Genomic DNA, 12,193 nt, shown 5'->3' with positions numbered 1-12,193 from the left:
TTGATCTGGAGAGCAGAGAAGTGAAGAAAATTTTGTCCCATTATAGCAAGAGTGCACGCATGTATGCTAAGTCACTTCTGTTGTGTCTGACTCTTTGTGACCGCAGGCTTCTCTGTCCATTGGATTTTCCAGGCAAAAATACTGGAGTGGGCTGCCATGCCCTCCTCCAGGGGATCTTCCCGACCCAGGAATTGAACCCTCATCTCTTACATCTCCTGCATTGGCAGGCAGGTTCTTTACCACTAGCGCCACCTGGGAAGCCCCTATAGTGAAATTACATGCTGTCAACATGAACTTGGTTCCCAGTCTGAGTCAGGCAGCCAACTCTTTTTAGAACCTTTCTAAGATGGAGGGACTTCTCAGTGCTTGAGTCTGCATTCCAGTGCATGGGGTCTGGGTTCAATCCCTGGTCAGGGAACTAAATCCCACATGCCACAACTAAGACCTGGTCCAGCCGAATAAGTAAACAAGTAAGTAAATAAATTTTTTAAAAGTAAAACCTTTGTAAGATGGAAAATATCAAACCTCCCAATGCAGGGAGACTAGCCATTAAGACTCTCATGAGTCTGAGGCACTTTTGCTTTCATGGGCTTCTTCCTTGATAAAACAATATTTAAAATTATTTTTTACAACCCTGTTGGTAGAAAGAAGAATGAAATTCCAGACTGGGTTTGTTGTTATGTATTCATGACTAGCCTATTCATTTTCCTCTTTGGATCTTAAAAGGGAATGAAAATTAACACATCTCATGGACCCCTGAAAGTGCTGTGAGCCCTGAGCCTGAAGGTTAAGTTGATCTTGAACGTAGTACACAAACCCCGTCATCTCACAAGTGATAGTTCTTCATGCCTGTTCCATGCATATCTCTCCATCCTCCCTTCCTGCCCCTTCTGCCTCTTGAAAGTGAAAGTCAGAGTGTGTTGCCATTCCCTTCTCCAGGGGATCTTCCTGACCCAGGGATCGAACCCTCATGTCCTGCATCTCCTGCATTGCAGGCGAATTCTTTACTGTCTGAGTCACCAGAGAAATCTGCCTCTTGGTTACTTTCATTTTCCCTGATACAGTACCATTTCATTCACATCTTTCTAGAATATAAAGACCTTTCTAGGGACTCTGAGCTTCCAATGGAGAGGGCTCAGGTTCCACCCCCTGTAGGGGAAGTAAGATCGCACATGCCTCTCATGGAACTGCCAAAAACAAGCAAAAACAATACCAATAAAGCTTAAAAGCACATCAAAATTGTAAAAAACAAAAGACAAAGCTCACTTCTAAAAAGAATAAGTATAATGCAACATGAATACGTCTAAAAAAGTTAGCAATGATCCCTGTGTATTTAATATCCAGTAGGTACTCACATTTCCCCATGTGTCTTGTAAATGTCTTTTCTAAAGCCTTTTTTTTTTTTTTGGCCGCACTGTATGGCTTGTGGGATCTCAATTTCCCCACCAGGGACTGAACGAGGGCCTTTGGTAGTGAAAGCTCGGAGTTCTAACCACTGGACCACCAAGGGATTCCCTAAAGCTTTTCATTTTATAATCATTTTAGATTTACGGAAAAGTTGCAGCAATAGTGCAGAGTTCCAGAACACCCTTCACCCGGCTTCCTCTGATGTGAACCTCTTAGGTAACATGCTATGATCCAGGTTATAGAAGCTGGGGAATTCACATCAACCATCCTGCTATTACCTAACCTCTAGACTTGCTAGAATTTGGTCAGTTTTTCCCCTCTTCTGCCCTCTGTCTGGGCCAGGGTTCCACACTGCACCTCCTGATCTTCGTCTCCTTCCTGGCTGATGGTTCCTCAGCCTTTGTCATGGCCTGTTTGAAGAACTCTGCCTGGTTATTTTGTAGAACAGTCCCACAATGTGGGTTTGTCTGAGGTTTGCTCACAATGTGATTAACGCCATGCATTTTGGGCAAGAGTCCTGCAGGGTCGCTCTCTGACAGGTGGGTCCCTGGTGGGAAAAATGATGAAATGCTATCTGTGGTTTTTTTTTTTTCACAGTTGGTTCATTTGAGTCACAACCCAAACAAAGCCTACATGTGGTATTTGGTTGCTGTTCCGTTCAGCCACTCAGTCGTATCTGACTCATTGGGACCCCGTGGACTGTAGCCTGCCAGGCTCCTCTGTCTCCTTGGAATTTTCTGGGCAAGAACACTGGAGTGGGTTGCCATTTTCTTCTTGAGGGGATCTTCCCGACTCAGGGATCGAGTCCATGTCTCTTGCATCTCCTGCACTGGCAGGTGGATTCTTTACCACTACACCACCTGGAAAACCTCTTGGTTTTTCTATCTCTTAAGAAGCTGGTCACCTATAACTATCACTCAACCTTCTTTTTTTTTTTTGCTATTTATTTGTTGAATAAATGAGATCATTTGTCTGGTAGAGTTTCTCAGCCTCCTAACTGGTGGGCTGCTTTCCAGGTGTGTATCAATGGGCTCCTCTGTGCCCTGTAATCCCTGTGAATGACCTGCCTAGATACATGAACAGACTTTCTAGGTGCTGTGAGCTCCAGCAGATGACACATAGCATCTCATTGGTTCTCTCTCTGTATCTGTGTCTCTCTCCATGAGACGTGTAACCGCACAACAGCCAGTTGGTCCTGTGTCTGTGTGTATGTCCCTCTCTCTTCTCATTAAAATTGACCAGTGGGTTCGGGGGCATCAGTCTGACTCATCCATTGTGACTCTCCCAATGAGAAATTTCTCTCTCCTAATAATCTTAGTGGCCACGGATAATCATCACTTACATACATCATTCAGGGTTGCAAAAAATGGTGGATTTGAATACTTGCAATTTCTTCTGCATTTATTGCCTGGAATTTTTCTATTCAACAACCCAGCTCACCCAAAAGAACTGAAAGCAAGGTGTTGGAAGAGATACTTGTACACCCATGTTCACAGCAGCATTATTTCTAATAGTCAAGAGGAGGAAGCAATCCAAATGTCCACTGAGAGATGGATGGTTAAACAAATACGGTCCGTCCATACAATGAAATGTGATTTAGCCTCAACAAGGAAGGAGATCCTGACACACGCTACAACGTGCATGAACCTTGGGGACCTTATGCTCAGTGAAGTAATCCAGACACAGAAGGACACACACTGGCTGATTCCACTCACAGGAGATCCCTAGAGGAGTCAGATCCACAGAGACAGGAAGTAGATGGTGGGGTCAGAGACTGGGGGAGGGGGAGAGGGAATCAATGTTTCATGGGGGCAGAGTTTCCATTTGGGAAGATCAATGTTTCATGGGGGCAGAGTTTCCATTTGGGAAGATGAGAAAGCTCTGGAGATGGTGGTGGTGGTGGCTGCAAGACAGTGTGAATGTTTTTAAAGCCACTTTGTGCACTTAAAAATGGTTAAAGTGATAATTCATGCCACATGTGTTTTACCACGATTAAAAAAAATTTAATGTAGTATGATCAAAATGTCTTTCCCCTATCAAGTAATTGGTTATCCAGAAATAAAAGCTGTGCAGGAAAGAAAAGGTTAAAGCCTGATTCTTGATTTTCTTTAGCAGTTTTCATAATAATGAGTTAGTTCCTTAATAGCCACGAAAGATCACCAAAGGGTTTTATTTTCTCCTTTGTGTCACTATGAACTCATGAATGTAACATTAGATGTGTTTCTACACACCGTACATCTTGTTCTTCCCTTCGTTGTTCAGTTGCTCAGTCATGTCCAACTTTTTGTGACCCCATGGACTGCAGCATGCCAGGCTTCCCTGTCCTTCACTATCTTCCAGAGTTTGCTCAAACTCATGTCCATTGAGTCAGTGATGCTATCCAACCATCTCATCCTCTGTCACCCCCTTCTCCTCCTGCCCTCAATCTTTCCCAGTATCAGGGTCTTTTCCAATGAGTCGGCTCCTCGCATCAGGTGGCTAAAGGATTGTAGCTTTAGCTTCAGCATCAGTCATTCTAAAGAATATTCAGAGTTGATTTCCCTTAGGATTAACTGGTTTGATTTCCTTACTGTCCAAGACAGCAAGAGTCTTCTCAAGCACCACAGTTCTAAAGCATCAATTCTTTGGTGCTCAGCCTTCTTTATGGTCCAGCTCTCACATCCGTACATGACTGCTGGAAAATCTATAGCTTTGACAATATGGACATTTTTCTGCAAGGTGATGTCTCTGCTATTTTCCTTCTCTGGCCAATGGTAGCCTCTGCGAGTTGGCCCCTAAGTCCTTGTGATGTGACGCAGTGGTCTTAAGAGCTCATAGTTCTGGCATAGTGAGACGCTTTCTGATCATCTCATACTTCACAGCTCCAGCCTTGGATCCAGTAGTTTCCCCAAGGAGCCCTGTTTCCTTTTTTTTTTCTAAAAAAAATTAACGTATTAATTTTGTTCATTTGGCTATACTGGGTCTTAAGTTAGTTGCAGCATGTGGGATCCAGTTCCCTGACAAAGGATCGAGCCTGGGCTCCCTGAGATAAGCACGGAGTCTTATCCACTGGACCAGCAGGGAAGTCCCCCTGCTTCCTCTTGATATTTAGAGACCATCACCTGACCACAAAGTTAAGAAATCCACATTTTCTTCACTTATCTTTTGACTCTGAAAATATTTCAGGCCTACAGAAGTTGCAAGATGATGATAATGAATCCCCATAAAGGCTTCCTCTAGGTCAGCATGGCTCACTACCTACTCCAAGCCTGCTTTGTAAATAAAGTTTTATTGGCACATGACCACACCCATTCATTTACACATTGCTGGGGGCAGCTTTCTTCATGACAGCAGAGTCACTGTGACAGAGACTGTCTGGCCCTCAACACCAAAGATTGTTAGTTTGGCTCTTTGCAGAAAAAGTCTACCCACCCCTGAACTAGAGCTTCCCACAGTTAATCTTTTGCTTTACATTTCTCTATAATCATAATCTAAAAGTATATAATCTATTCCCTAAAGAATATGCACAAAATAATTTTGTTCTTTTTCTTAATCTTTTCTAAATAATTTGACAGTAAGCTGGCGGCATCATGCACTTTGACTCAAAAACAAAACAAAAACCCATGTATTTCCTGCAAACAAAAAACACCTCTTGTTAAGTAACCAGGATGGTCAAATTCAGGAAATCTAGCACTGAGACAATAATAGAATCTAATATACAGCCCGTATGAAAGTGTCACAAGTTGTTTTAATATTGTCTTATATAGCAACGCTCCCCTCCCCACCCCTCACTCTCCACCAGTGGTGTATTCAGTCGGGGATCACTTACTGCACATAATTCCATGTATCTGTGATCTCCTTTCTTCTGAGTCAGCTTCAGGCTTTTCGTTGTTGCTATTGTTGTCTCTTAATACCTTTCAGGCTTCCCAGGTGGCTCAGTGGTAAAGAATCTATCTCCAATGCAGGAGATGAGGAGATGTGAGTTTGATTTCTGAGTGGGGAAAATCCCCTGGAGGAGGAAATGGCAACCCACTCCAGTATTCTTGCCTGAGAAATCCCAGGGAGAGAGGAGCCTAGTGGGCTACGATCCATGGGGTCTCAAAAGAGTTGGACAGGACTGAAATGATGTAGCGTGTGTGCGCGCACGCGCGCGCGCGCGCGCACACACACACACACACACACACACACACACACACACACTTTATAGCTGTTACAACCTTGTTCCTCAGTGTGGGTTTGTCTGATGGCTCCCATGATGAAATGCAGGTGGTCTATGTTCGGCAGGAATATCCCAGAAGCAATGTGTCCTCCTCGGTGCCTCATATCAGGAGGCCCACAAAAGCCCATTTTGTCCTCATTCCCAGTGTGTTCACCTGGATGGCTTCGTTAAGAAGCTATTCACTTCTATTCACTTCTTAGTAAGGCATTTGTAATTGCTAAGAAGCTATTCACTTCTTAGTAAGGGTTCTAAGTAAGGCATTTGTAATTGCTAAGTCATCTGTAGGAACATACTTTGAGATAACTTCTTCTCTTCAAACTTCCACCCAATCACTTTAACATCCACTGATGAATTTGTTTTTTACTGTGCTGGGTCTTTGTTGCTGAGCACAGGCTTTCTCTAGTTGCGGCAAGCGGGGGCTACTCTCTACTTGCAGTGCTGGGCTTCTCATTGCAGTGACTTCTCTTATTGTGGAGCACAGGATCTGGGGCACTTGGGCTTTGAAAGCTGTGGCTCCCTAGCTCTAGAGCCCAAATTCAATAGTAGTCGTGCACGGGCTTATCTGCTCCTCAGCATATGGGATCCTCCCGGACCAGGGATCAAACTGGTATCTCCTGCACTAGCAGGCAGATTATTTACCACTGAGCCACCCGGGAAGCTCTCCACTGATCAATCTTGTTTGGGTCCATTATTGCTGGGCTAATTATCAAATGGTGATTTTTTTCTAACTCTTTTTGAGTGAACGCCTGGGAGTGGAATTGCTGGATCATACGGAAAGATCATTCCTTTTTTCTAATTTTAAAAAATATTTATTTACTTGGCTGCACCGGGTCTTAGTTGTGGCATGTGGGATGTAGTTACCCGACCAAGGATCAAACCTGGGCCCTCTGCATTGGGAGCATGGGGTCCTAGCTACTAGACCACCAGGGAAGTCCCTTCAAAATTGTTTTTTACTGTGGTAAAATAAACATAACATAAATGAACATGTTGAGCGTCCATTTCAGAGGTAGGACTGAATGAATACATTTGTAATGTTTGCAAATGTCACCACCACATTCTATCTGCAAAACTCTTTCTTTTCACCTTATAAAACTGAAACTCTCTTCTCATTAAACACTAAATCTGAATTCTTCCTCCCCTGCCCCTGCATCCACCATCCTATTTTCTGTCTATATGATTTTAAGACCAATCATCGATGCTTTCCAACTGTGATGCTGGAGAAGACTCTTGAATGTCCCTTGGACTGCACAGAGAACAAACCAGTCAATCCAAAAGGAAATCAACCCTGAATATTCACTGGAAGGACTGATGCTGAAACTGAAGCTCCAATACTTTGGCCACGTGATGCAAAGAGCTGACTCATTGGAAAAGACCCCGATGCTGGCAAAGATTGAAGGCAGGAGGAGAAGGGGGCAACGGAGGATGAGATAGTTAGGTAGCATCACTGACTCCATTGACGTGAATTTGAGCAAATTCTGGGAGAAAGGGAAGGACAGGGGAGATTGGCATGCTTCGGTTCATGGTGACACGATTTAGTGACTGAACAACAATGGTTCACAATCAAATTGTCCCAGATTTGTCCAGCCTGTATCTCTCCGATGGGTCCCATCCTTCTGGAAGCCCTTCCTTACTCTTTGATGCACCAAGAGATTCCAGCCTCACCCTGTATACTTCCTGGATTCTGCCATTTCTCCCAAGAGTCCTGCATTCCCCTCCCCGCCTTTCTGAGGGGATGATATTTAGAAGCCAAGATCTGGGTGCTAGGTGCGCTCATTCCTATTGGGTTGTCTCAGTGGACAAAGTTAGGAAGTAGATTTTTGTTTAACTATCAAGTCCACATGGATACCTTAATCTCTTTCTGTTCCCATGGAATTCTTCCATTTTATCTTTGCACCTTCTTTCTCCCCCACGAAAGATCCGATTCTTAATAATATCAACACACTTGCTAGTTCGCTCAGTCCCATAATACACATGAGAGTTTCAGAATCACTATACCTATGTGACTCCGGAACACACAAATGTACTGAACCAAGTTTAAAAAAATTTTTTTAAGTTCCTTTTGTCTTTAGAATCAGTACCGTGTCCACAAGTTGCGTAAGTTGGTTCTTTTCTATTTCTGGATGGTTATGTTTTTCATTTGAAATATCATTCAGTTCATTTGTTTTCTACTTATATCCCATCTTTTATTTTTTTTCTTTTTTGGCTGCACTGCATGGATGTGGGATCTTTGTTCTCCAACAAGGGATCAAACCCATGCTCCCTGCAGTGGAAGTGCAGAGTCTTCACCACTGGACCGCCAGAGATGTCTCTGTATTCCATCTTAAAGCTTTTGTTCTCCATTGTTGTTGATTTAAATTTTTGTTGAATATAGAAGGCAACAACAGTTTAAACATTATACCAAAAGGAAAATACAAAGGATGTTATCCCCTCCTTTCTTAAATTTCAATCCCAGTCACTCTTGTAGGTAACCAATTTGATTGCTTCTTGCTTTACCTTTCATTTTGCAAAAACAAGCAAATATGTGGATATTTTATTCCCTCTTCTTTATTATACAAAAGGTAACATATTACCTATACTCTTGTTCCCCCTCAACTTAACAATATGTCTTGGAAATCACTCCATTCCATCACAGAAATGAACCTTATTCTTTTTCATGGCTGTGTAGTACTCCACTCTGAAATGCAGAGTGATACATCAGTCTCTCTCCTGTACACAGACATGTGGGCTGCTTCCAATATTTTGCATTTACAAATGACAATGAATAACCTTCTCCATCCTCACTTGGGTATTGTTAGAGCTGTGTCTTCAGGATGAATTTCTGAAGGGGGACTGCTCTTCTGTAACATAAGGATAATTGTAAGTTTAAATAAGTTATAATGCACACATGGCTTTTCACCTAAGCAGCAGGTAATTCATGGCATAATGTCACCACATTTGGACAGCTTGGCCTCAATTTAGTCAAACCCTGCTCTCTCATAACATTTCAGTCTAGTTCTTTGCTCTTCTAGGCTGAATCAGGGGCTCACCTGGGGATGGGGTTTAGTCAGGGTTGGGGTTCAATAGGATCAGGGCTTAGCTTGCAATCAGAGCTCAGTTCAGGGTCAAGTCTCAGCAAGGGTCAGGGGTCAGGGGTGGAGTCAGCCTATGGTTGTGGGCTTAACCGAGGTCAGGATTCAGCCTGGGGTCAAGGTTCAGCCCAGGGTCCAGGCTCAGACTATGCATGTGTCTCTCTCTGAGTGTGCCTGGGTCGGGGGTCCCTTGTGAGGCTGGGACTGGGGCTCAGTGGTCCTACTGCACAGGGTAGTACCTGAGCAAAGACTTCACTGCTCATGCCCTCTGCGCTCTCCCCACCTGCCTGCATAGCCCCTCCTCCCAGCCCCTTCCCACCTCAGACCTGTTTCTGCTTGGTCACCTTCAGTGATTATACGTGGCTGCCTCTGGAGTGCAGCCCCCTTCCCGTCCCTGGAACTGTCCTGCTCCAGAGCTGAACAGTGAACTCAGGGGAGGGCTGCAGGACGGGGCCCCAAGCCCTGGGCTGCCCTCAGGCCCCATGTCCTGCCCATCCTCCACTCAGGGGGGCTACGGGAGCCCCTCAGATACCCGTGCCTCCTCCCCTCAGGCTCCCCCAGCATCACTCCACACATCACCCCCCACTTCCTCTCCCCCACCTGGTCCCCACACACCTCGGTCCTCAACCTTCTCAGGTTGAGTCAGTCCGAGGGAGGTCGAGCAGCTCGGGTGTGAGCTCCCCACTTCTGTGAACCTCTCCTCCCTCCAGAGGTGAGGTGTTGCCCTGAGTGGCGGTTCCTTGCAGCTTTGCTGCTAGCGAGGTCAGCTCAGGGGCTGGAAAACAACAGAAAACCCGGGTAAGGAGGGTCCCCCCCATCCAGACCCACGTGGGTGTGTGGGTGCATGGGGTTCACCTCCCCGCTGTGTGTTCTTCAGCAGGGTTCCCCTGGGACTGCCCCTCTCCAGGCCTCAGTTTCCCCTCTGAGAACTGTTCAGCCCTGGCCCTGTTGTGAGGATAAAATGGGGGTAAAACCACACCATCGATGAGGGAGCTGGCAGTGCTTCTGTGTGTGCAGCCACTCGGCACACACTTATTTAGCACCTACTGTGTGCCAGGCTGGCCTGGGTAGGTTGAGGAGCAGGTGATGGAACAGCTGGACCGGCCTGCAAGGAGTTGGTGGGGGCGGGAGAGTCGTCCAGCCTGGGTGCCACAAAGGAACCCGCTACCCACTCTCTAGAGGGAGTGAGGGGGTGGGGGCGGGGACCCCACCCTCAATGGTCTTTCGAGGACCGGAAGGGGGGCAGGGGGTGACCGCAGCGCCCTGCCCTCTGGGAGTAAGGATGGGAGCCGACCGTTGGATGCCCCTCCCCATCTCAGCCTCACCCCCACCCAGGGGGGTACCTTGAACATAACAGGAAATTTCAAACAACAGGAAACCAAGGCCGGGCCAGGCTAGCGGCTCCACCCTGCCTGGGGCGAACGAACCACCCCACCCCGGGGCCTCAGTCTGCCCTCGGGGAGGGGGACCGCAATGAACGCCACGGGGACCCCGACGGGGGACCCCGAGTCCTGCCAGCTGCTGGCGGCCGGCGGGCACAGCCGGCTCATCGTGCTGCACTACAACCACTCAGGGCGGCTGGCGGGGCGCGCCGGAGCGGAGGAGGTCGGCCTGGGGGTGCTGCGAGGGCTGTTCGTGGCCGTGAGCTGTCTGGTGGTGCTGGAGAACCTGCTGGTGCTGGTGGCCATCGCCAGCCGCATGCGCTCCCGGCGCTGGGTCTACTACTGCCTGGTGAACATCACGCTCAGCGATCTGCTCACCGGCGCCGCGTACCTGGCCAACGTGCTGCTGTCGGGGGCGCACACCTTCCGCCTGGCGCCGTCCCAGTGGTTCCTGCGCGAGGGCCTGCTCTTCATGGCGCTGGCCGCCTCCACCTTCAGCCTGCTCTTCACGGCCGGCGAGCGTTTCGCCACCATGGTGCGGCCAGTGGCCGAGAGCGGGGCCACCAAGAGGGGCCGCGTGTGCAGCTTCATCGGGCTGTGCTGGCTGCTGGCGGCGCTCCTCGGCCTGCTGCCCCTGCTCGGCTGGAACTGCGTGTGCGCCTTCCAGCGGTGCTCCAGTCTCCTCCCGCTCTACTCCAAAGACTACATCCTCTTCTGCGTGGTGGTCTTCGCTTGCATCCTGGCCACCATCATGATGCTTTACGGGGCCATCTTCCGAGTGGTGCGCGCCAACGGGCAGAAGGCGCCCAGCACCCCAGCACGCCGCAAGGCCCGCCGGCTGCTCAAGACGGTACTCATGATCCTGGTGGCCTTCGTGGTGTGCTGGGGCCCGCTCTTCGGCCTGCTGCTGGCCGACATCTTCGGCTCCAACATCTGGGCGCAGGAGTACCTGCGGGGCATGGACTGGATCCTGGCGCTGGCCGTGCTCAACTCGGCGGTCAACCCCATCATCTACTCCTTCCGCAGCCGGGAGGTGTGCCGGGCCGTGGTGGGCTTCCTGTGTGGCGCGTGTCTCCGGCTAGGGCTTCGAGGGCCTGGGGACTGCCTGGCTCAGGCCGTCGAGGCTCACTCTGCAGCTTCCAACACCGACAGTTCACTGAGGCCGAGGGACAGCTTTCGGGGTTCTCGATCGCACAGCTTCCGGATGCGGGAGCCCCTGACCAGTGTCTCTAGCGTGCGGAGTGTCTGAACCCAAGGTCGGGGTGGTGATTCAGCAGCCTCTATCCCCGGGCAGGGATGCTACAGTCGGGCCTGAAGAAGAGGAAGGAACCGGTTAGCCGCCAGGGGCCTGCATCCCAGGGCCCTGCGGTGCTCCCGGAAGCCTCCTGGGGCTGCTGGCACCAAGTGGATCTCCCATAGTGGTTGTGGAGCGGGAGGCAACGGCTGGTTGGAACCGAGAGCGCGCTGGACTGGAGATCAATGGGTTTGCTGTGTGCGCCCCCCTCCTGTGTAACTCAGGAAGTCCCAGCCCCTCTCTGGGCCTCGGTGGGGGTGGGCTGGGGGGGAGTGGGTGGATGCCCTGGGAACAGGAAATTCAGTGGTGGGATGAGATGATGCGGTCCCTCATTCACAGCTGGTGTCAGGGGAATGCATGAGGGCTGTAGGTCTTCTGGAGCTGGGCCAGTGGCCAGGCAGCGCCATGGGTCTGTGTGCTGGGGAGTGTGGTTGTGACGGCAGGGGGTTTGGTGTGGGTGAGACTGTATGTGTGTGTTAGAGAGGGATAGAGAGGTCGAGGGCAGAGCAAGTTGTGCTGGTGAGCAGCGTGTGCTGGTGTGCACAGATATCCTTGCATGTGGCAAGCCTCTTGTCTGAGGGTCTGTGCTTGTGCACACATGTGTGTGACCGATCCACTCTGTTAAAGGTGTGTGTAAGCTTTGGGAGGCTCCCAGGAGGGGGTGGGGGCGGTGACACTGACACCCACCCCTTCCCGATCACTTCCCCTTTGCCTGCCCTATCTCTTGTCTTGGGTTCTGGGCAGCCTCCTCCCCCCACCTCTGGCTTCTGCATCTTTTGGGACTCAGTCTGGAGTCCCACAGAGAGGGAGATGCTTTAGCACTAACTGCCTCTCCCTTCCCCAT

The 12,193-nt window shown here is 49.1% G+C and overlaps 1 protein-coding gene across 1 annotated transcript; it reads left to right on the top strand.

Moving 5' to 3' along the window:
- The first annotated feature begins 10,133 nt into the window (after positions 1 to 10,133).
- Positions 10,134 to 11,594, top strand: S1PR4 (sphingosine-1-phosphate receptor 4). Its single transcript, XM_065934006.1, has one exon. It carries the CDS (start codon positions 10,147 to 10,149, stop codon positions 11,302 to 11,304), a length of 1,158 nt encoding a protein of 385 aa, XP_065790078.1. The 5' UTR covers positions 10,134 to 10,146; the 3' UTR covers positions 11,305 to 11,594.
- Positions 11,595 to 12,193: the final 599 nt, after the last annotated feature.

This window comes from Muntiacus reevesi, chromosome 1, assembly GCF_963930625.1.
Source record: "Muntiacus reevesi chromosome 1, mMunRee1.1, whole genome shotgun sequence".
NCBI lineage: Eukaryota > Metazoa > Chordata > Mammalia > Artiodactyla > Cervidae > Muntiacus > Muntiacus reevesi.
The sequence above is the reverse complement of the archived record's forward strand: the minus strand, read 5'-3'. Positions and strand labels throughout refer to the sequence as shown.